This window comes from Saimiri boliviensis, chromosome 2 (genome assembly GCF_048565385.1).
Source record: "Saimiri boliviensis isolate mSaiBol1 chromosome 2, mSaiBol1.pri, whole genome shotgun sequence".
Lineage (NCBI taxonomy): Eukaryota > Metazoa > Chordata > Mammalia > Primates > Cebidae > Saimiri > Saimiri boliviensis.
This window is the reverse complement of record NC_133450.1, coordinates 213,310,854-213,335,157: the sequence shown is the minus strand read 5'-3', so window position 1 is coordinate 213,335,157 and position 24,304 is coordinate 213,310,854. Positions and strand designations below refer to the sequence as shown.

General features: G+C 38.8%; 1 protein-coding gene across 1 annotated transcript in view; it reads left to right on the top strand.

The window, feature by feature from the left end:
* MEGF9 (multiple EGF like domains 9) overlaps positions 1-15,829 on the top strand; it is a 109,412-nt gene extending 93,583 nt beyond the window's left edge. Inside the window, exons 4-6 of the mRNA XM_003925183.4 lie at positions 3,333-3,476; positions 8,787-9,056; positions 11,197-15,829. Coding sequence (XP_003925232.3) covers positions 3,333-3,476; positions 8,787-9,056; positions 11,197-11,648 — 866 coding nt within the window. The 3' untranslated portion in view covers positions 11,649-15,829. The remainder of the gene's footprint in view (positions 1-3,332; positions 3,477-8,786; positions 9,057-11,196) is intronic.
* The last annotated feature ends 8,475 nt before the right edge of the window (positions 15,830-24,304 follow it).

Below are 24,304 nucleotides of genomic sequence, written 5' to 3'. Positions count from 1 at the left end.
TTGTCCCTTAATTTGGCTGGAAAGGAGCCCTACATTCCTTTCTTTGACTAGTTGTTTTCTTGGTTATCTCTACAAAGATTTTTGAGATGCTTAGTTAAGGAGCATGAAAAAAATCATCTTCAGGAAACACTCGTGCCTTTTTCTTCTGATCCACCCTTTGGGCATCTTTCAGCAATGATAATGTGAGAATATGAGTTTTAGACCAGTATTGTTATCTTTTGGGGGTTCCAGGCAGAGCATAATGAACAATGTTAAACTTCAGCTTATTTTTATGTATCGTTTATCATAAAAGAAAGATGCTTAGATTTTAGATGTAAAGGATACCTTAGATTTCATCTAGTTCAGCTTTTAAAATTTACAGATGAGGAAATTAAGACATAAAGAGAAAACATTATGTCATGTGGAATAGTCTTTCACCCTTTGAAATGCTCACATTTTGTTAAAATCATTAGCCAAAGAATTATTATCCCATTTTACAGATTAGAAAAGTGAAAATCAGAGAAGCTGTTTGCTTAAGTTAATGCAGTTCATGAGAAGTTCAGCTGGGAATGGAATACAAATTTGACATTAAATCCCATACCATTTTTTTAATGCTACGTTGCCTCTCACAGAGGAGTTGTAAGCTATTAAAAAAGCAAATTCACATCATTAGTTCTTGCTGCATATAGATTTTTAAACGTTATGGTCTTTATTTTTATTGTAAAAATAAATAATTCTTAAATATGTATATGAAGTGTTTCAAATTACTTGTGTTCTTGAAATATTTTATAAAGTGTATATATTTTACAGTGTGCTATTTAAAAATAAGAAAAATCAAGATAATAAAAATAAAAGTGATGCATGTATACTGGAAACAATTTGAAGACTAGATGAGTGAAAACACTGGAAGGCCTATTACCTCTCACAACTATTGTTAACACTTTGGTTATTTATATCTGGCCTATCTTTAATTTATTTTCTTTCTCTATAGTTGTACTTCAGGTGCATGCACCTTAAAGCAATGTAACAGTGATGGATATTTAAGAACCGATGAATTTTATTCTTTTTAATTTATTATTTTTTTCTTCTGAGACAGGATCTCGCTCTGTCTTCCAGGCTGCAGTGCAGTAGCATAATCATAGCTCACTACAGCCTTAACCTCCCAGACTCAAGCGATCCTCCCACCTCAGCCTCCCAAGTAGCTGGGACTATAGGCATGCACCACCACACCCAGCTAATATTTGTATTTTTCATAGAGACAAGGTTTTGCCCTGTTGCCCAGGCTGGTCTCAAACTCTGGGCTCAAGTGTTTCATCTGCCTTGACCTCCCAAAGTGCTGGGATTACAGGTGTGAGCCACTGTGCTGGGCTAAATTTTATACTTGCTTTCATTTTCACTTTTGAGATAGCACTGTTTATTATGTAAGATATATATATATATATATATATATACACACACACGCACACACGCACATACATACATACATACATATATATTTTTTAAAGAGTAGCAACATGGCCTTTTCTTGTTACATCAGTTATGCACAAAGGACTTATTATTGGACTGCATCTTACCCCAAACATCCAAATTTTATTACAGAATTGTTGGCTTTTTTTTTTTCAGTATTTTTATATTAAAACTTAGCACTTTTTGTATTGAACATTTTTAATGGGGGGAGGAAGTAGACATATTTCACACATTATGTATGTTTTGACATGTCCAACCTGAGGAACAATTTAACTTTTAAAATTGTTTTATGCGAGAAGACACAGATCTAAAGAAAAAAAGCGAAAATTAAAATTGTTTTATTTTTAGAGCAAAAATCCAGTTTTCTAGTGTGTATTTTTTAGCTGTTTTTATTGTCACAAAGATACATAGCTAAAGAGAGATCACAATATAAAAAGATCTGGAAAGAAGCCAGTACCTAAAGTGTCTACCACAGCATGAATATATGCTACTTTGTTATATGTGTTAAAAATATCATTAACACTATCAGGCCTTAAAAATTACATGATTTAAAGTGATTATATACAAGTTTGATTTAATTTAATGTTAAGTATTAATATAATAAACTTTTGAAGATATCTTTCATGGGGGAATTTTGCTGTGGTCAGTTAAGAATTGAGATTTATACTTTGGGAGGCCTAGTTGAGCGGATCACTTGAGGTCAGGAGTTCAAGATCAGCCTGGCCAACATAGTGAAACCCTGTCTCTACTAAAATACAAAAATTAGCTGGGTGTGGTGATGCATACCTGTAATCCCAGCCACTCAGGAGGCTGAGGCAGGAGAATCACTTTTTTTAACCTCATGTTTATATCCATCTGGTTAGTGTATTCTGTAACCATTTAGTTAGTGCATTTAGTGTGGTTTTTAAAATTTAATAAGCATTCTCTTTCTGTATGTGTTATTCTCCAATTTGCTTTTCAACCAACTTTTTTTTTTTTTTGAGACAACCTCTCACTCTGTCATCCAGGCTGGAGTATGGTGGTGCAATCTTGGCTTACTGCAACCTCTGCCTCCCAGGTTCAAGCAATTCTCCTTCTTCAGCCTCCTGTGTAGCTGGAATTACAGGTGTGCACCACCTCGCCTGGCTAATTTTTGTATTTTTAGTAGAGACGAGCTTTCACCATTTTGATCAGGCTGGTCTTGAACTCCTGACCTCGTGATCCGCCTGCCTTGGCATCCCAAAGTGTTGGAATTATAGGCGTGAGTCACCTTACCTAGCCATCAACCAAAGTTCTTTCTAAGATTTGGGCTGAGTGGCTTTTCTAATGGCTTACGCCAAATCTTTGGGAGGCCAACACAGGAGAATCACTCAAGGCTAGGAGTTCAAGATCAGCCTGGGCAACACAGTGAAATCCTGTCTCTAGAAAGAATTTTAAAATTAGCTGGGTATAATGGCATGTTCCTATAGTCACAGCTACTTGGGAGGCCCCATCTCTAAAAAAAAAAAAAAAAAAAAAAAAAGATTTATGCATGTTCATGCATATTTGATTAGTTTACTTATGAAAATACCACAATTTATCTGTTCTTCTATTAATATGCATTTGGATTATTTTAATTTTTTTCTTGGCACATAGTTGGCTTACTTTTGGTATGTAGTCAGATCAACCAACAAGAGTTTATTGAGCCACTAATCCTGTATCCCACCTTTCCCTAAGGAGTTTACAATCTAGTAGGGGACACAATTCATAGACATGGCCAGTATAGAAATCAGGTGGGGTAGAAATCAACTCTATCCAATCCCAATTTTTCTTTTTCTTATGATCTATTTGTTGCAGGCATGATTTTTGAAAGTTACTGGGCTTTCGAGGTAAATCTTTAACCTTTAAAAATAATTTGCTTCTTTTAGGTGCTTGTTTAAACTGCCAGGAAAATAGCAAAGGAAATCACTGTGAAGAATGTAAAGAAGGATTTTATCAGAGTCCTGATGCCACTAAAGAATGTCTTCGCTGCCCTTGTTCAGCAGTGACATCTACAGTCAGTTGCTCAATAAGTAAGGCTTTTCTCTAACTCTTCATTTTAGAGGAAAAGAAATCAGTGAATCAGTTATTAACAGGTATAAATTGCATTGATGAATAAAGTTCTGGATGCTATAGGTGAAAGGGAATTATAGAAACAGCAAAAGTTTTCCTTTCCAGAATTTATAATCTAGTATGTATCTACATATGTATGTGTGTGTATGTATGTATATATCGTATATGTATATGTGTGTGTGTGTATATACATATATATATATATATATATATATATATGAATGAGACTTAAAGTGTCTAAAAAGCAGCATAATGAGTTAATACAGGAACTTCAAGACTGAGCAACTTTTGCTCATCTGTTTCAAGGTAACATTCACTAATTAGTTCTTCCTAGACACCAGTACCAAATAATGTTGAGTAATTGTGTATATATGGCAGTCTTACAGATATAGTTGACTCTTAATCCTGATGTATTTATTAGTTATCTATTGCTACATAGCCTATTAACCTAAAACTTAGTGGCTTAAAACAATAAGCATTTATTATGTCACATATTTTCTACTAGGATTTTGGAAGCAGCTTAGCAGGGTGGTGCAGGTTTGAATTCTTCCCTCCTTTCCTTCCTTTCCCCCTGCCTGTTTAAATAACAACTTTAGCCAGGCTCAGTGGCTCATGCCTCTAATCCCAGCGCTTTGGAAGGCCAAGGAAGGTGGCTTATGAGGTCGGGAGTTAGAGACCAAACTGACCAACATGGTGAAACCTCGTTTCTACTAAAAATACAAAAATTAGTCAGGTGTGGTAGCATGTGCCTGTAATTCCAGCCACTCAGGAAGCTGAGGCAATAGAATTGCTTGAACCCAGGAGGTGGAGGTTGCAGTGAGCCGAGATCGCACCACTGCAATCCAGCCTGGGTGACAGAGCGAGACTCCGTCTCAAAACAACAACAACAACAACAACAACAACAACAACAACAACAACAGAACTATAATTCACATTTCATAGAATTTATTTAAGATGTGAAATTCAGTGTTTTCTAGTACATGGTCTCAAAGTTGTGCAAGCATGATCACAATCAATTTTAGACATTTGCATCACCTTCTTCAACAAAAAGAACCTAAAAAACAATCCCGTAACTGTTAGCAATCACTCCCTTTTCCTCTGGCCTTAGGCAACCATTAACCTACTTTTTCTGCTCTATGGATTTACCTATTCTGAACATTTCATATAAATGAAGTCATACAATATATGGACTTGGTGTGTCTGGCTTTTTTCACTTAGCATATTATTTTCAGTTCATTTATGTTACAACATGTCTCAATACTTCATTCCTTTTTATTACTAAATAATATTGTATTATGCCATGTTTCATTTATCTCTTTATCAGTTGATAGACATTTGTGTTGTTTCTACTTTTTAGCTATTACAAATAATTTTGCTGTGAACATTTGTATATGTGTGTTTGTGTGTACATATATTTTCATTTATTTTCAGTACCTACCTGGTAGTGGAATTCCTGGGTCATGTAGTAACTATGTTTATCCTTTGGAAGAACCGTCAGACTCTTCTAAAATGAATACACCATTTTACATTCTCATTCTCACCAACCCTGTATGTAGGTTTCAAATTTTCCACAGCTTCACCAATACTTACTATGTGCCTTTTTATAATTATAGCCATCCTAGTAGATATAAAGTGGTATTCCACTGTGGTTTTAAGTTGCATGTTCCTGGTGGCTGGTTTTGTGCTTATTGGTCATTTGTATATTTAGAGAAATGTCTGTTCAGATCCTTTGACCATTTAAAAATTGGATTATTTATCTTGTTATCATTGAGTTGAAATAATTATTTATATATTCTAATACAAGTCCCTTAATAGATACATGATTTATAAATATTTTTTATATTCTGTGATTTAATTTTTTGCTTTCTTGATGGTTACCTTTTCAGCAAGGCCCAGTTCAAATATTACCTGCTTCATCAAGACTTCTCTATACCTCCCAGTAGGAAATTCTCCTCTCCCTCAAGCTCTCGTACTGCAGTGCAATATTATGTATTTCTATATAGTGGATCCACCAAGAGGGAATAGTTACTTTACCTGGAGTAGGGGAATATTGGCAGTGGCTTCAGAGAGGATGAGACATAAAAGCTGAGTCTTGTATGGGATTCTGCATTTAGCAGGTGGACAAGAGAAGGAAGGACATTTCAGACAAAAAGATCAATATGAGGGCCGGGCGCAGTGGCTCAAGCCTGTAATCCCAGCACTTTGGGAGGCCGAGGTGGGCGGATCACAAGGTCAAGAGATTGAGACCATCCTGGTCAACATGGTGAAACCCCGTCTCTACTAAAAATACAAAAAATTAGCTGGGCATGGTGGCGCATGCCTGTAATCCTAGCTACTCAGGAGGCTGAGGCAGGAGAATTGCCTGAACCCAGGAGGCGGAGGTTACGGTGAGCCGAGATAGCGCCATTGCACTCCAGCCTGGGTAACAAGAGCGAAACTCCGTCTCACAAAAAACAAAAAAAAAACAAAAAAAAAGATCAATATGAACAATGGTACAGAAATCTTAAAACAGCTAATTTGATCAAGAAACTACTTAGGAATGGCAGAAACAAAGTATAAGGCAGAAGGAGTGAAACATGAGGCAGGAACATAGAATGTAGTGTTTGAGGTCCAGTTGGTCTGACCTTAAGGACTGAAACCTTAATTTCAGTCCTTCAATCTATTTCATCAGGACTTTTTAGATTAGTTACTGTTGCTATAGTTGTTGAAGTACAAAAATATTGTAAAATATGGTACTATTGTAAGCTATAACTTGAATATATTCCTTGAGAACAAGCAATATATGCCTTTTTGCTGAGTATTTTTTTCCAGCATATTATTGTTTGCATGGGTTATGAATCATTCAGCTACCACCTTTCATTGCTAAAAGTAATCTAAGTATTTCTGTTTTAATTCCCTTATTTGAAATATGGAAAGCTGGGGCCCAGAGTTTAATAATTTACTTGAGATCACACTACCAACTAGGATTGTGTAAGTGGTAAGTTAGAATTATTTATCAATTGCACACTCTGGGAATATACTAAAACCATTGAATTGTATTCTCTTAATGGTTGAATGTTATGGTATGTAAATTATATCTCAAAGACATTTTAAAAAGTAAAAGTGAAAGATGAAAGGAATTCATTTTTCATAAAGAACATCAGAAATATGATTCATTGCCACAAGTTCCATGACCACTGTAACGTATTCCTGCTATAATAACATTAGTATGTGTTTAGATAACAGAGTGATCCTGTTAGTGTAATTATAATAGTAAATACTAAGAAAAGAATGAATCTATCTAGCAGATTAAAAACATGACTTGATGATTATTAAAAATTATTAAATATAGTTAAGAATCCACAATTGAAATCCTATGAAGAATAAAAAAAGCAGCAGATAGGTATGAGTTGTTATGTTCCCACTACCTAAGGTGAAATTATTCAGTTAGTAGATATATACTGAACGCATGCTATGTTTTAGGCACTGTGCTAAACATTGGCGATAAGGACAGAAAAATGTCAAGTAGCTCATAGTTTAATGAGAGAAACACACAAATAATTAGGTAATTACAATTTCGAATGGCATGTGTTACAGGTAAGCATAGACTAACCCTATCCCAAACTGAGGGAATTAAGGAAAACTTCTGTGCTTCTGAGAAGAAGTGACATGTGAGTTAATTCTCACATATTGAATTTGCTAAGTGAACCAGGAATAGAGAGACAAGAGGAGGTCCCATGCAGAGAAAATAATATGTACCAAATCTCAGAAAGAAGAAAGCCCGCAGTATTTGGGAGTACTCTTAAGCCATTTAATGTGCCTGAACCTTAGGGGGTGGTGAAATGTGAAGTGAAGAGAGAAAAGTTGAGAGAAGTAGGCAGAGGTCAGATTATGAAAGGCACTAACAATTCTATTATATTTTCACTTAATCCTGAAGGAATTAGGGAACCACTGAAAAGATTTCTCTAGAGAAGTAGCATGTTTGTATTTACTTTAAAGTTCAAAGTGAATGTAGGGGTGCATTGTGATAAAAAGATAATGAGGAGGTAGCTACAATAATGTAGGTGAGAAATGATGAACGCTTAATCTAAGATCACACCAGTGGGAATGGAAGGAGACATCCGTGGGTTGGCAAGACTTTACCCAGGTGCAATTGATACGAATTGATAACTGCTTAGAAGGGACATAGGGAGGAGGAGGATTGAGAGACGATTCTCAGGGTTTTGGCTTAGGCAAGTGGGTAGTTGTTGATACCATTCACTGAGATATGGGGAACATTTGAGGAATTCAGGACTCAGGAAGGGAAGATACTGAGGACAGTGTTGTCCATGTTAAGTTTGACATGTTTGTGGATCCAGGCGTACAGGAAGTTAGTATATAGTTTGGAAATTAGGACAGAGATGTAGACTAGATACACATGTTGGAATTGTTGATAATGTCAGTGGGTGAAGCCACCCATGGAAAATGAGCAGAGAAGAGAAAGAAACCAAGAATAGAAGTCTGTGGGGTGCCAACATTTTAGTATGAGAGGGATAGAGGAAGTTTTTGTTAAAACAATGTTTTTTCCAATCTGTCATCTATAAAAAGGAGGGAATAACACAATTATGAGAGTGCCAACCCATCATAATCATTCAGACTCCTTATGTAAGCATATTTATTTTGCTCTCTACCTAAATAGGTTCTCTGGATGGCCCCATCATTACTACAATAAGCTGGAAAATTAGTAAATAGAGTATAGATTATTAGTTTGATTCCATATGTCTCTAGAGAGGAGACAGAAGGGAAGGCTTATAAAACTTTTTTTAAAAAAATTAGGGCCGGGCATGGTGGCTCAAGCCTGTAATCCCAACACTTTGGGAGGCCGAGGCGGGTGGATCACAAGGTCAAGAGATCGAGACCATCCTGGTCAACATGGTGAAACCCCGTCTCTACTAAAAATTAGCTGGGCATGGTGGCGCGTGCCTGTAATCCCAGCTACTCAGGAGGCTGAGGCAGGAGAATTGCCTGAACCCAGGAGGCGGAGGTTGCGGTGAGCCGAGATCACGCCATTGCACTCCAGCCTGGGTAACAAGAGCGAAACTCCGTCTCAAAAAAAAAAAAAAAAAAAAAAATTAGAGACAGGGTTTCACTATGTTGCCCAGTCTGGTCTTAAACTCCTAGGCTCCAGCAATCCTTCCACCTGTGCCTCCAGAGTGCTGGGATTTTAAATCTTTTTAAGGACTGGTAGTCGTTTTGCATTTTTAATTGTAGTTTCAGACTATACTAAATTATTCTGGCATTCTCTCTTTTAGAGTCCAATGAATCGGAACCTGAATGTGACCAGTGTAAAGATGGTTACATAGGCCCGAACTGCAATACATGTGAAAATGGCTATTACAATTTTGACAGCATCTGTAGAAAGTGCCAATGTCATGGCCACGTGGACCCAGTTAAAACTCCAAAGATTTGCAAGCCCGAGAGTGGTGAGTGCATCAACTGCCTCCATAACACCACTGGGTTTTGGTGTGAGAACTGCCTAGAAGGTTATGTTCAAGACCTCGAGGGAAATTGCATCAAGAAAGGTAAAACTTCACCTAAGTGGTTGTAAATTTAATATCTAAACCTAGCAGTGAAAATTTCAGCAGTGAAAAATGGAAGGTTTTGTAAAACCTTCCAACCCTACCAGAGGAGTTTCTGGAAATAGATTTTGATAGATATTTGCCTAAAGAGGTTTCCTTCCATTCCTGCTGCTCTTCTGACACTCCACAGTCAACTCCAGAAATTTGAGGACCAAGACAAAGTCATTGAGACAGTGAGACAAAATGTTCTCACGTTTTCTCTTCATCTATTTTTATTTTTATGTTAATAATTTAAGAATCCTATCATTTCTTTTATTCTTTGCTTCCTTTATTCTCTTCACTTCCAATGATCACCAAAGGTCTTTTGAAGTAGGGACATATAATCTGGTAAGAAGTTCCGGCTAAGAAACTGGAGTTCATTCTAGCATCTGTCCTAACTTGGGGCCTAAGTTTCCTCATGTACAATGGAGGAAATAATAATATTCCTTTTAATTTTTAAAAGCAAAAGTTGTTCATATGGCAAAATATTTTCTTACAGGAAATCTCAGTAAAGATTAATTTTAAAAATTAATGATTACAAATTCAGGATGAGTTAAGGATAATGAGGGTTTAGCAAGTCACAGAGAGATTGGACCATGCTGTTCTACAAACCACTCTTTCCACTCTTCGCTATTCTAACATGCTGAACACTAGGCTGATGAACAGTTGGTCTGTGGCAAGTATCATCTTTCTGCCATTTTCTTGATATCTTTATACTGTTGTGATCAAAGCAGAAAGATTCAGATTGAACCCTGTTACTAGCTAGAGATCCCACTACTCAATTCTCTTACCTATTTGGGAGGCACACTTGGTCTATACTTAGCTGACAGGACTGATGATTCTTCTTATTAGTTATTAGGTAATATGTATAAACTTTGCCTCTTTTTAGAATAAATTGATATGGCTTTCCATGGTGAATAATTATAATAATAATAGTAATAATTTTCTTGAGTACCTACTATATTCGAAGCAATGTAAGCATTAAATGTGATAATGCTGTATGGCACATTATTTCATTTAATTCTTCCCAAGAACTCAGCAAAGTTGGTGTTATTATTCACATTTTGCAGATAAGGAAACTGAGCTTTAAAAAAATTGACTTATCTATAGCCACACACTTCTATTTAATTCCAAAGCCTTTGGTTCTTCCACCAAACTATGCTGCCATTAGAAATACAAAGTGTAGTACCTTAATTATAAAGTAGCTGTAATCTACACAAAGGAAGAACTCCTACACATGGAGTTAAGGAAAGCTGTTTTCTCTCTTGGCTGACATCAGCCTTGGACATTTAAAAGTTGTTTTTCAGACATAACTAGAGGTACAGCTTTCCCTACACCTCCTTTGCAGATAATTATTTTACCTTTATGATATACCATCAGACTTGTTAGACTTATTTTTGTTCCAATGATTGCCATGTATCTCTGTCACTTTTAACTATGTGATTTAGAACTCAGTAATGACACATTTACTGCCTTTGCAGAAATTTGTTGTCATTTTATCTAAGAGTAAATAAGAATGAAAAACTCCAACGCTGGTATTTTCCAAAAGATTTCTTTCTTTCTTTTTTTTTTTTTTTGAGATTGAGTCTTGCTCTATCACCCAGGTTTGAGGGCAGTGGTGCAATCTCAGCTTACTGCAACCTCTGCCTCCCCGGTTCAAGCAATTCTCTGCCTCAGTCTCCTGAGTAGCTGGAATTACAAGCACCTGCCACCACACCTGGCTAATTTTTATATTTTTAGTAGAGATGGGGTTTCACCATCTTGGCCAGCTGGTCTTGAATTCCTGACCTCATGATCCACCTGCCTCAGCCTTCCAAAGTACTGGGATTATAGGCATGAGCCACCACACTCGGCCCAAAGATTTTAATGTAGATATTATACATATTGGAAAAGAGCCGTAGATATAATAATCTAGCTTTCTGGACCCTGATTCTTACCCTTATCACTATATTTCTTTAAAAATTATTTTTAACTTGGATTACCTTAAATAAAATATCATATCAACATCCTACATCAACGTTCATTCCCATGTGTATTTCTTTTACTGTTTCTCAAAACTAGATAATTTTGTCTTTTACATTTCATTCTCTGTTTTTATTTTCAGAAGTTATTGTTCCAACACCTGAAGGTTCTACCATTTTGGTTTCCAATGCCTCTTTGACCACATCAGTGCCCACCCCTGTCATAAATAGTACTTTTACCCCTACAACCCTGCAGACTATCTTTTCAGTAAGCACTTCTGAAAACAGCACTTCAGCTTTAGCTGATGTATCATGGACCCAATTTAACATCATCATTTTGACAGTCATCATCATTGTTGTGGTGCTGCTAATGGGATTTGTGGGGGCTGTATATATGTACCGTGAGTACCAAAACCGGAAACTCAATGCCCCCTTTTGGACCATCGAGCTGAAAGAAGACAATATCAGTTTCAGCAGCTACCATGACAGCATTCCCAATGCAGATGTGTCAGGATTGTTGGAAGATGATGTCAATGAAGTGGCTCCCAATGGGCAACTGACCCTGACGACTCCCATACATAACTACAAAGCCTAAGGAGCTAGAACTGTTTTCCTGAATTGTTAAACCACAGTGCTTACTAAGACAGCATCAGCCCCTGGGCCAGACAAAGCCTGGCTAGAGTTTGTTGAGAAAGCAAAGGCAAATAGTGCATCTGAAATTTTCAGATACAAATTTGTAATGTGCTTAGCCTATCTATTGCTCTTAGTTTTTCCATGAAGATCTGAAATGTTCTCTGTCATTAGGACTTGAAGTAAAGTATATTTTTGTACGAAACCACATGGGAGTATGGAAAGGCTGGACGCCACAGTGCAGCCCAAATCCACTTTGACCTCCAGATAGACTCCTGGGGAAGTGTTCACCAAGCCAGTGGTAACAAGATGATGGATGTGGAGGGGGAAAGGACTGCTGGAAGACTTCATCTCCATTTCTGAAACTTTAAAAAAAAAAAAAAAACAACAGGGATGATACTCATTTTGCTATACAAAAGGACATAATTGAGGAAAAGCTGGTTTCTAGGCTGTATCACAATAATCTTGATTGTTTCTAGAGTAGGGGTAGAAAAGTCCCAAGATCTTCTAAAGGGCTTGGTTTTTTCCTCCCAGGATTCTTGCTCAGTGGTGAGATAAGAGCACAGGATGAGCTTCTAATGGAGGAAGGCAGCACTGGGGAGCAGGAGGCTGATGGTCCTCCTCAGGGTCTCAGTGTAAATGACAAATTGTCTAAAAATAAGGAAGATTCCTGCCTCTAGAGAAATAAGTTGTACATAGTTAATGTAGCATATCTGGTCAACGTTGTATTTGTATCTATTTGTAAAAAAAATCATGTCATATTTTATCATCTGGAATTTATTTGTATAGCAGTTAATGGTGTTGTAAAAAGAAAATATGGGGATTGCTTAAAATACTGTAAAATAGATGGCAATATTGCTAGAGCTGGGACTCTGGTGAGCATCAGTCATTTTTAGTCCCTCTTGAGGACATTGCTGAAATTTATAAGAGGTCAAATGTTTCATTCTTTCTTTCTTTCTTTTTTTTTTTTGAGACGGAGTTTCTCTCTTGTTACCCAGGCTGGAGTGCAATGGCGCAACCTCGGCTCACCGTAACCTCCGCCTCCTGGGTTCAGGCAATTCTCCTGCCTCAGCCTCCTGAGTAGCTGGGATTACAGGCACGTGCCACCATGCCCAGCTAATTTTTTGTATTTTTAGTAGAGACGGGGTTTCACCATGTTGACCAGGATGGTCTCGATCTCTTGACCTTGTGATCCACCCGCCTCGGCCTCCCAAAGTGCTGGGATTACAGGCTTGAGCCACCGTGCCCGGCCTCATTGTTTCTTTTCTCAGTCTAAAAGTAGAGTTATATGCTCTTTGACTTACTATGATTCAAGCAATAGATTTTAAAGTCAATAGTCATTAAGCTGGGATATAGGATGCATTCTCCAAAAACACTCATCTAATTAGATACTAGCCACCCTATATATTTTACATAGATTAATATAAAACATATCCTCATTAAAACATGTTTTTCCTGAATGTAAAAGATAGTCTTCCAAAGGATAGAAATATTTTAGTTCCAAGAGAAAAGCCATCATATTACTTGGGATCTGTAGTTTTTCCTGTCTGTGAAATATTTATAATCCCACCCTCACTCCAAATAAAAAGTCTCCTACATGTGAACACAGCTGTCCCTCATTTGCCATGAGGTACGTGCTGTCTCCCTGCAGTGCTATAATTTTCCCATCGCCTTCCTGTCTGGTTAGAGGGTAGCTCTGTGGATGGGTGTGTATAGTTAGTTCTTGCTTTTTGGTGCAGTTTTTCCCTAGAGGCCAACTACTGTTGCTCTCGTTGATGATATTGACATTTTGGGTTAAACAAGCTGGGTGGGAAAGGTGGTCAGAAGTCAAATATAACGTATTAGGAGGAACAGTGAACTGTGAAGTGGTTAGGAAAAAAATGAAGACTTCTTACTAGATTAGGCCTAGGAAATCCAAGCTGACCCCTCTGCCTAACTTCCCTAGAGAAAAACCTAGAACTTGGTCATCCCTTTATAGGAGACCCCTACGTTGTTCTCAGGGTTTGGAGATGATGTTCTGGAGGATAGACAAGCAAATAATCTACTTCTGGTAACCCAAGGGTGCTTTGCGTATTTGGCCGTTGCTCACAAGAGTAGAGGTTACATTATATGAAAATTAGTTGGTATTTCTATAGCCCTTTGTAGTTTGCAAAGCACTTTTCCATGTGTGTGTTCTCTCTTCCTCACCATAGCCCCGGAGGAAGTAATTGCTGTCTCCATTTTATAGTCAAAAAGACTGAGGCACAAAGGAGCTAAATGTCTTGTTCAAGGCTACGCAATGTGTGTCATGATTAGACTTGGAATCAGGACTCCTAACACTAAAGCACATGTTTTTGCAACTATATGCAGAAATTGCCTAGCCATGGACACAAGAAAGCTGGGAGGAAGAGTTCTACTTGTGGATGTTTTTAATTTTTTGTAAATGTAAGGAGCAATCCAGGGCCATACAGCTATGAAGCACTTAGTGAAAAGAACACAGGAAGATTACTATCTGAATCTAGTATTAGTGATTAGAAAACAAAACTGACAGTTTGTGCTTCATTAAAGTGAACTCATCTCTCCAAGCAGGGAGGGAAAACTTGCTTTCCCCAGTGGTTGCTGCATATGTGAGTACAGACTCTGCACTGCACAATTCTAAGAAATTGTGCAAAATGGCATACCCGACTTTCTACCAGATACACCGCCCCTGCCTCCGCAAAAAAAAAGGTCAGGATTAAAGGTAGTGAGAAGAGAACATTTATTAAACACAAGTTAAACCAATAGAGAAAGGAGGTTTATTGGAGTCTAAGAGGATTTTGACCATGTAGAAGTTCTTTGAAACAGACCTTAAAAGGCATTGAAAAATTGAATCACAAAGAAAGTTGACCTTATACTTGTTAATGGCTCCTAGGTTGTGGTTGTAATTTTTCCCAATGGAAAAAGAAAAGTCTTAAAATTTGTTTTAAATAATATCCTCTAAAGTCACCAGCTTTTTGCTTCTGGAAATAATTTGCTTTAAAATGTAAATCAATTGCAAAGTGATCTACCACCGAAATCAGTCTAGGAGACTGGTATGGAATGCGCTGCACAGTGTTCTTTCTGCCAAAGGCGTGAGACCCTTAAATTGTGGCATCAGCAGCAGCATGCCATCAGTCCTTTAGAAGGCCTAACATTCGGAGAATGTTTGTGTAAGGATTGAAAATGTGCTTATTTTTAAATAAGATAGCACTGATGTGAATCTTATTTGGAAATGATAGATACTGCTTTCAAGTGATACTTTTATCTTCTTTGATTTGCGCTTATGCATTTCTGATGGTTAGGTGCGCTAGGTGTAGTGTTAAGTATGCCCTTGTCCTCCCTTACTCCTCTTTCACTCCCTCTATGCTCTATCCCCCCAGAGTTCTTTTATTAACAGAATTTCTCTAGTTATAGAGAAAAAAATGACATTTGAAAACTAAAGCTCATTTATATTAATACTAAGGTCCTATAGGCCTAGTGCATTACTCTTCCCAGTGATACCTAGATTTTAAGAGTAGAGGAAACATGGGATGAGAGGAGAGAGTTTTTTTAGACAAGATTTGTAGATGCCTCAAATTATATGGCTATTGTATAGTGCCAATATTCCCAGGTAAATTGACTGTTAAAGCAATACTCACTGACCTGCTAGTTTATTTTGGTCAGCTGAGTGCCATCAGGATATTTAGCCCTTTAAGTGCTGTTTGGGAAGCAGAGAACTAAAGCAACAATACTTCCTCTTGACAGCTTTGATTGGAACGGGGTTATTAGATCATTCACCTTGGTCCTACACTTTTTAGGGCACTTGGTGAATATTACACCACTTAAAATGAACATCCTGGTTCCTGTATTTTGGGCTATGTGGATAGGAGTTGAATTTCCACATCTCAAGACAAGCTCTCTAACAAAAAGTTCAGAGAAGTAAAAAGTAACCCAGTGTAACCTATTATAGCAAGAAAAGCATTTCTGTCTTCATCCACAAAGAACCTTTGGCCTGTTACAGTCTTCTTGATAGGAAGGAGTTTGGGAGCTAAAATGAATTTGGTGTGTGTGGGGGAGTAAGGGAAGACTAGTGCATTTTTCTGTTTAACCCTGAGCAAGTGCCTATGCCAAGGGGAAAGGCAGGAAGAATACACTGATACATCTGAAGAAGTCAAATAGTATCAAACGGACTAAAGGTTATGGATCATTAAAATGTCAGTGATTGAATGATGTTTGTTGAAAGGCAATTTGGGAATCTTTCTTGTTACTTATGCATTCGCAATAACTGCAGCAGCAGCCCTAGAAGGTGAGCCCAGGGCTTCAGATCTCCGTCCAAAAGCTAAATGATTTAAAGTGAAGTTTTAAATTCTAGGCACAAGCACTCTATAATACATTAAATTAGAGCCTGAGCAATTAGGGAATGTTTCTGAAACATTAAACTTGTATTTATGTCACTAAAATTCTAACACAAATTTTAAAAACGTGTCTCATACATATGCTGTACTAGGCTTCATCATGCATTTCTAAATTTGTGTATGATTTGAATATATGAAAGAATTTATACAAGAGTGTTATTTAAAATTATTAAAAATAAATGTATATAATTTGTACCTATTGTAGATTTGTTGTTTTACTTTTTTATATGGTCAGAGTTGTCTGATGTCTTCAAATATATGCCAAGGATCATTTATTTTCAGCCCACTTCATAAAAATCTTTCAATGCTTCATTTATTGGCCATGCATTTTGTTTAAGTTTGTTTAAAGAATGTCTTCTACTTGGGGGAAAATTATCCATGAAGAAGATTCCCTCTCTTAAAGGAAAACAAAACAAAACCTGAGAAGAAAATTTATTAATCTGTATTTTTGTTTGTGCTTTTGCCTGTTTCCTCTAGATCCATCAGGAGTTCCATGAAAATTTTATAGAGAAAACTTGCTCACTTTGGATTTCTTTGTCACACATATAAAGAATTTTCTTTCTTTGGTAGAAATCTGAAGAGAAACCACATTCTGTGTGTTTATTAAGCAACTTGTAATGAGAGTACTTTTTTTTTTTTTTTTTTTTTTTGAGATGGAGTCTCACTCTGTTGCCCAGGTTGGAGTGCAGTTGTGCGATTTTGGCTTGTTGCAACCTCCACCTCCTGGGTTCAAGCAATTCTTCTAACTCAGCCTCCCGACTAGCTGGGACTACAGGCATGTGCCACCACACCTGGCTAATTTTTGTATTTTTAGTAGAGACGGGGTTTCACCATATTGGCCAGGCTGCTCTCGAACTCCTAACCTCGTGATCCACCCCCCTCGGCCTCCCAAAGTGCTAGGATTACAGGCATGAGCCACCACACCCAGGTGAGAGAACATCTTTTAAATATTTTAAGCTACTCTTGAAGAACCTGTTATTTTGACAAAGCTAGATGGTGTTTAATGGGATGTGATCTGAGAAATTCCTTTGTTTGAAAAAAAGAAAAAAACAAGTCAGGCATTTCTTTATGCTAGAGCTTTATAAACTTAAATTGTTTTATTCAACTTCAGTTGGTTGACTTTTTTTTTTTTTTTTTTTTTGAGACGGAGTTTCGCTCTTGTTACCCAGGCTGGAGTGCAATGGCGCGATCTCGGCTCACCGCAACCTCTGCCTCCCGGGTTCAGGCAATTCTCCTGCCTCAGCCTCCTGAGTAGCTGGGATTACAGGCACGTGCAACCACGCCCAGCTAATTTTTTGTATTTTTAGTAGAGACGGGGTTTCCCCATGTTGACCAGGATGGTCTCGATCTCCCCACCTCGTGATCCACCCGCCTCGGCCTCCCAAAGTGCTGGGATTACAGGCTTGAGCCACCGTGCCCGGCTAGTTGGTTGACATTTAAATGTTTAAAGCCTATTTTTAAATTTATTTTCTAGTTACACAAGAAAACAGGTTTTATTACTTTATAATAACATCTTATGTTTATACACGTGGTTCTGTGATGTATATGAATTGGGTATTAAGGGAAAAGAATAAGCGTGACAGAAATCTAAACAAATTACAGTTTCTTTCTTTCTTTTCTTTCTTTTTTTTTTTTTTGAGATGGAGTCTGACTCTGTTGCCCAGGCTGGAATGTAGTGGTGAGATTTCGGCTCAGTGCAACCTCCGCCCCCTGGGTTCAAGCAATTCTCCTGCCTCAGCCTCCCGAGTAGCTGTGATTACAGGCGCATACCACCACACCTGGCTAATTTTCTGTATTTTAGTAGAGACGGGGTTTCACTATGCCCAGGCTGGTTGTGTACTTCTGAGCTCAGGTAATACACTTGCCTCAGCCTCTCAAAGTGCTGGGATTACAGGAGTGAGCCGCCGTGCCCAGCCGAACAAATTACAGTTTCAAGAGAAAGTAAATATATATACAAACAAGTAAAGAGATTTGCTAGATTGCATTATTAAAACTAGTTGTATTCATTTTCTATAGGAGTATAAGACACCTATGTTTAAAAAAGTTTCACATGGCCAGGCGCGGTGGCTCAAGCCTGTAATCCCAGCACTTTGGGAGGCCGAGGCGGGTGGATCACGAGGTCGAGAGATCGAGAGCATCCTGGTCAACGTGGTGAAACCCCGCCTCTACTAAAAATACAAAAAATTAGCTGGGCATGGTGACTCGTGCCTGTAATCCCAGCTACTCAGGAGGCTGAGGCAGGAGAATTGCCTGAACCCAGGAGGCGGAGGTTGCGGTGAGCCGTCCAGCCTGGGTAACAAGAGTGAAACTTCGCCTCAAAAAAAAAAATTTCACATGCTCCTTTATAATTAAGTCAGTAATTCAAAGTAACAGTGTGCTTACTTATATTTTAAAAGTTAAGCTGAATTAAAACAAAATGTTTTTCATGGGGTGATAGCATTAAGAGTGTTAATTGACAGACTGAAAAATCAACATTCTAAATCAATGTTAAAATTGTAGTTTTATCTATAAGTTAGTCTTTCAAGGCAATTTTATGAAGGAATTATTGTAGTAATTGTACAGGCTTTCTAGTACTTCTATGTACAAAATGAAAGCCATCAGACAATGTTAAATTTAAAATGTGCTGCTTGCTTGTATTAATAATAAGACTTTAAACCTTGTCTGTTGAATGGAACACTGCACTTCAAACAGCTGCAAAAGAAAACAGCCAAAACGTTTTCTTTGTATGTAATAAGAGTAGGTTTGGGTAATAAAGGAAGTGTTTGGGAGGAAATCTTCTTCTGTGGTTTCCTTTGTGTTGTCAGACAAACTGCTAAAATTGTGTATGTCAGTATTGGTTCTTTTAATCTTTGACTCAAAGAAGGAAAAGTCTCAGCTCTTTCCCATGTTAATTACTATTCCAATTCAACTATGTTAAACTCATACAATTTCCCACATATGCCAGGTTATATGATGTCTCCCTTTTGCTGATACGGCTTCCCCTACCTATAATATCCTTGAGAACGCTTATTCATTCTTTGCAAACCTCTGATAAAGGAAAGTTGATCAATTCTTAATTTGCCTGATGAATACTTCTACTACTGCACATATTTTATTATAAATACTTGTTAGTTCGTGCTTTCCCCAGTAGACTCTGTATTCCTTGAAATCAGGAGCATTTATTCTTCTGCCTGTAGCATCTGGCATGTTGCTTGTACATTATGGGTTTTCAGTGAGTGGTGGTTTATGTACAAAACGTACTTGACAGTACAAGAGTTGGTATGTGAACTTATTGAAGTTTGGTTAGAAAACGTCTATTCAGTGGATAGGATAATATTTCTTATGCGAGAGGTGTCAATTTATATGGGCTTCAGAGGTTCTGAGAAACACTTGAAATTTTAATGCTGTTTGTTTATTGATGCAATTTTTTTTTTTTTTTCTGGAGCGAAGACCCATACTTTAATCATCGTCTCAAAAGGATCCATGATCATCTGGGCATGGTGGCTCACGCCTATAGTTCCAGCACTTTGGGAGGTCAAGGCGGGCAGATCACCTGAGGTCAGGAGTTCGAGACCAGCCTGACCAACATGGTGCAACCCTATCTCTACTAAAATACAAAATATACCCAGGCACGGTGGTGTGCACCTGTAATCCCAGTTACCCAGGGGGCTGAGGCAGGAGAATTGCTTGAACCTGGGAGGTAAAGGTTGCAGTGAGCCGAGATCGCACCACTGCATTCCAGCCTGGGCAACAGAGTCAGACTCTGTCACACACACACACACACACACACACACACACACACACACACAAAAGGTATACTTGAATACCAACTGGGGTTTATCACATAAATGTAAATTTAGTATAACATTTAAAGATCAATTAATGTAATTCTCAAAGGCTGAGAAAGAAAAATGATGATTATCTCAATAGCTGTACAATAAGCATTTGACAAAAGTCAATATTCATTCATGATAAAAATGATGATGATACTGTCTTGTGATACTGTGATATAATAAGAAATCTAGGCCAGGCACAGAGGCTCACACCTGTAATCCCACCACTTTGGGAGGCTGAGGTGGGCAGATCACTTGTGGCTCAGAGTTTGAGACTGGCATGGCCCAACATGGTGAAACCCTGTCTCTACTAAAATACCAAAAACAAATGGCCTGGCATGGTGGTGCACATCTACAATCCCAGCTACTCTGGAGGCCGAGGCAGGAGAACCATCTGAACCCAGGATATGGAGACTGCAGTAAGCTGAGATTGCACCACTGCTCTCTAGCCTGGGCGACAGAGCAAGACCCTGTCTCAAAAAAAAAAAAAAAAAAAAAATATATATATATATATATATATACACACATATATATATGTGTATATATATATATATATATACGTATATATATATATATATATATATGTATATATATTAGTCTTTGTCTAGCTCCTAGCCAGACCTCTTAAACTCTGTACAAGTTTCTAAACAATAAGAGCTGTAGTAGCATCTTATGTTATATTTGGTTTTTGTCACTGGCTCTTGTAATAGGTTCATGGTGATAAAGGTGAAAGGAACACCTTTTGTTATTTATAAGAAGCCCCTGTTGACCACACCTGAGGTAATGAATTGACTTTGGAAAAGCCCTTCAAGATGAGGGTGCTGGTTGCTAGAGGAATCAACTGTACGTTTGGAGGATTGAAACGTTTAGCCCAGGAGGTTTTTTTGTTTGTTTTGTGACAAACTCTGTTGCCCAGGCAGGAGTGCAGTGGCGTGACCTTGGCTCACTGCAGCCTTGATGTCCCAGGCACAAGTGTTTCTCCCACCTCAGCTTCCTGAGTAGCTGGGACTACAATTGCATACCAGTACACCCAAATAATTTTAGTTTTTTTAGAGATAGTGTATTGCTATGCTGCCAGGGCTGGTCGTGAACTCCTGAGCTCAGGCAATCCTCCTGCCTTGACCTCCCAAAGTGCTGAAATTATAGGCATGAGCCACTGTGCCCGGTAAGGCCAAAAGGTCCAGGCTGTAGTGAGTCATGATCTCGCCACTGCAATCCAGACTGGGCAACAGAGCGAGGCCCCCCGCCCCACCCCACCCCTCTCTCTCTCACACACACACACACACACACACCCCTCATTAAATGGTAGTAAATGAATAATTGAATCAGGCCGCACCAGTTTTTACATTCGTAAGTACAATAAAGGTGTGTAAGTATACTGCAGTCTGTAGGCTTTGAATTTTTTATAAGTAGAATTGTCGATACTGCAAAAGAAGTAGTGCTCTAATATATATTTCCTCAGCAAGGCAATTTACTTCTATAGAAGGATGCGGCTCACAAATGGAACAATGGCGAGTGTATATCTGGACAAGGAAGGAAGGGATCCTTATGCCCTGATGGAGGTCACCCCTACTGCTGTGTCATTCCCCTATTGGCTACGGTTAGACCGCACAGTCTAGTCTAATTCTGATTGGCTATTTTAAAGGGAGCAGGGGTACAAGCCGGAATGGCAGGGTGTGTAGTTCGGCGGGAAGGACAGTTATGGCAGGTCAGAGCAGGTAAGCAGGGGTCAAAGCAGGTGACCAGAGCAGGTGGCCAGAGCAGGTGACTGGAGCAGGTGACCGGGATGAGTCAGGATGGGGCAGGGGACTGAGGGAACAGACGTGAACTACTGATTAGAACTAGTGGAAAAGATTGTTTACTGAAACTACAAGGAAGTTAAACTTTAAAACAGAGAATTGAATAAGGGAGTTGAACATACTGACTTACTGATTCTTTGAAGAGAAACTTGGGGTTCACTATATCTAGCAAATCAGTGCAAACTTAAACCGAAAACCCAATAAACTATTATTTTGGAAAACAAGTCACTTGTAAGTACGGATGTTTGTGAGTGACCCCAGGAACATACAGCACAAAATTTCCTTCCATGGAATGGTGCTGATGAAGCTCATTCCTTCCGTGCAGAGAGAGATCACACCCACAGACCTGACTGCATGGCCTCAAACACCGCGGCCTGTGCTGAGTGAGTAGGAAGCAAACATTGTCCAAAATATGGATGCTTTTGGTGCCCTCCCCTTTCTGCCTTTACTTTCACTAGCCTGCAGAACCAACAGGCTTCATCGCAGCTTTTTAATCTCCCCAAAACATTTTCTAAATGAGCCATTGTTATCTTTAATCACCATGGCTAGGGGGATGATCCAGCCTCATTTGAAGAAGCTATTTTTTTTTGTAAAGAATTGAGATTCTTCCAGACAAGGAAGAAGACATTAATGTTGTCTATTAAGATTCTGCTTTAGTCTAGATAATAATTTTAGGGTAATTAAGCAAATTGTACAGACTCCAATAGGCCATTAATCCCCAGGGGAATTGTCTGAACTGGGGAGGGCTTTAAATTTGAACACAGAGAATTTGGCAACAGTTACATTTTGAATTTCCTTCAGTTAAAATGAAAAGGTTTCAATGTTAACAGGTACTGTCCTGGGTAAAGAATTTTATTTACTTATAATTTGTATCCCAACTTTTTGTATTAAAAGATAGAGATCATTAAGCCTTAAATTAAGAGTTAAAGATCAGTTAAGTATACTAAGGAGGAAGCAGAAATATACCAGAAAACCTAGACCAAAGGCCTGAGTTAGCAATTGACACTGCTTAGCTATGAGCTGCCCAACAACTGACAACACAGATTATTTACCTATATTACTATCTAATTAAAAGGTGCACACTGGAACATCAACAGAATGTCTATTTTTCTTGGTTCTAAAAGATAATAGCTTACGGTACAAAGAGCATGAGCTCTGAAAGTGATACAGACAGGAGACAGGGAAATACTGAGTAGAAAAGGGTGGTTCCCTGGCAAAGGCCCCACCCTCAAGCCTGGAGACCTTCGGCCCTAAGTGAGAATAGGCATTTCTCTTTTTGCACCCAAAAAGTTTGCCTTTTGGGCCACAACATCTCCCTATTCTATACCAATATAAACCCCGCACTCCAGGCTCCAGAAGCAGACAAGCAGGCAAGGAGACGAGACAAGCAGATGAACAGCAGAATTATGCAGCAGAGAGCGAAAAGGAGGAATGCCTGAATGGCCAGAGGAGTTTGACTGGGGTTGGCCAGAGAAGAATTCAGCCACTGGATGGCCAGGTTGCAGGGGAATATCATCTTCCCACTCCATCCCCCTTTCCAGCTCCCCAACCATCCCTCTTAGAACCACCTACACCACTTAATAAAATCCCACATTCATCCTTCAAACCCGTGTGTGACCTGATTCTTCCGGGATGCTGGGCAAGAGCTCACAATACAGAAAGCTATTACACTGGCCCTCTGCCCTTGTGAAAAGGCAGAGGGTCCATTGAGCTGGTTAACACTCAAGCTGTCCACAGATGGCAGGGCTAAAAGAGCACACTGTAACACATGCCCACTGGAGCTCCCGAAACTGTCGGTCTGTGTGCTCCCCCTCCCCTCGGGGGTTTGAGTGGCGGCAGTGACCAAACAAGTGAGCCACGCTTGCCTTCACCATCCTGTGAGGGAGATCAGGGAACTCTCCCATTTCAAAAGCAAAGAGATATGGGTTCTAGTGCAGGCCTCACAACTATAGGATCTTGGGCGATTTAATAGATGGCTTTTCGTCTTGTTGCCATTACCTATAAAAGTAGCAACTTCTTCGTTATTACTTAACATGGTGTTCTGCCATGTCGCGCCAGGCTGGTCTTGATGCTGACCTCTTAGGGTTGCAGCGAGGTTAAGTGAAAGCTTTACGTGAAGCACTGCAGCACATGCAAGGTCTACAAGGAATAGTTCCCTTCCTCTCTCCCTATTATTTAAGAGGTCTTTAATAAAAAACTTTACCAAAAAAAAAATGTCATGTTTTTCTTTCTCTAGTGAGTGGAGAATTGGATCAATTATCAGCTGGTTTGCTTCCTGACTAGAAAACCAATATACAGCCTAGTATTTGAGTAAGGCCACTCTTGGGTTTGGGGTATACTTGGAATGAAATGAGATACCTCCCTAAGTTGAATTGCTGCTTTTCTGTGTTTTCGGTGAGTTGTCTGGGGCTGGGACGGCATCCATAGGAGGCTGAAAGAAGCAACGTGACATCTTGTCGGCATTCTGTGGTTCCACAGGGATCCATGAAGAGATGCCATATTTGCCATGGGAAAAGAGTGAAGGGGGGAGCTGTGAAGTGAGGAGAGCACAGGCCTGGGAGTCTGCCCACTTCGGGTCTATTCCCGCTCTGCTACACACTTGCAGAGTTAACTCGGGCA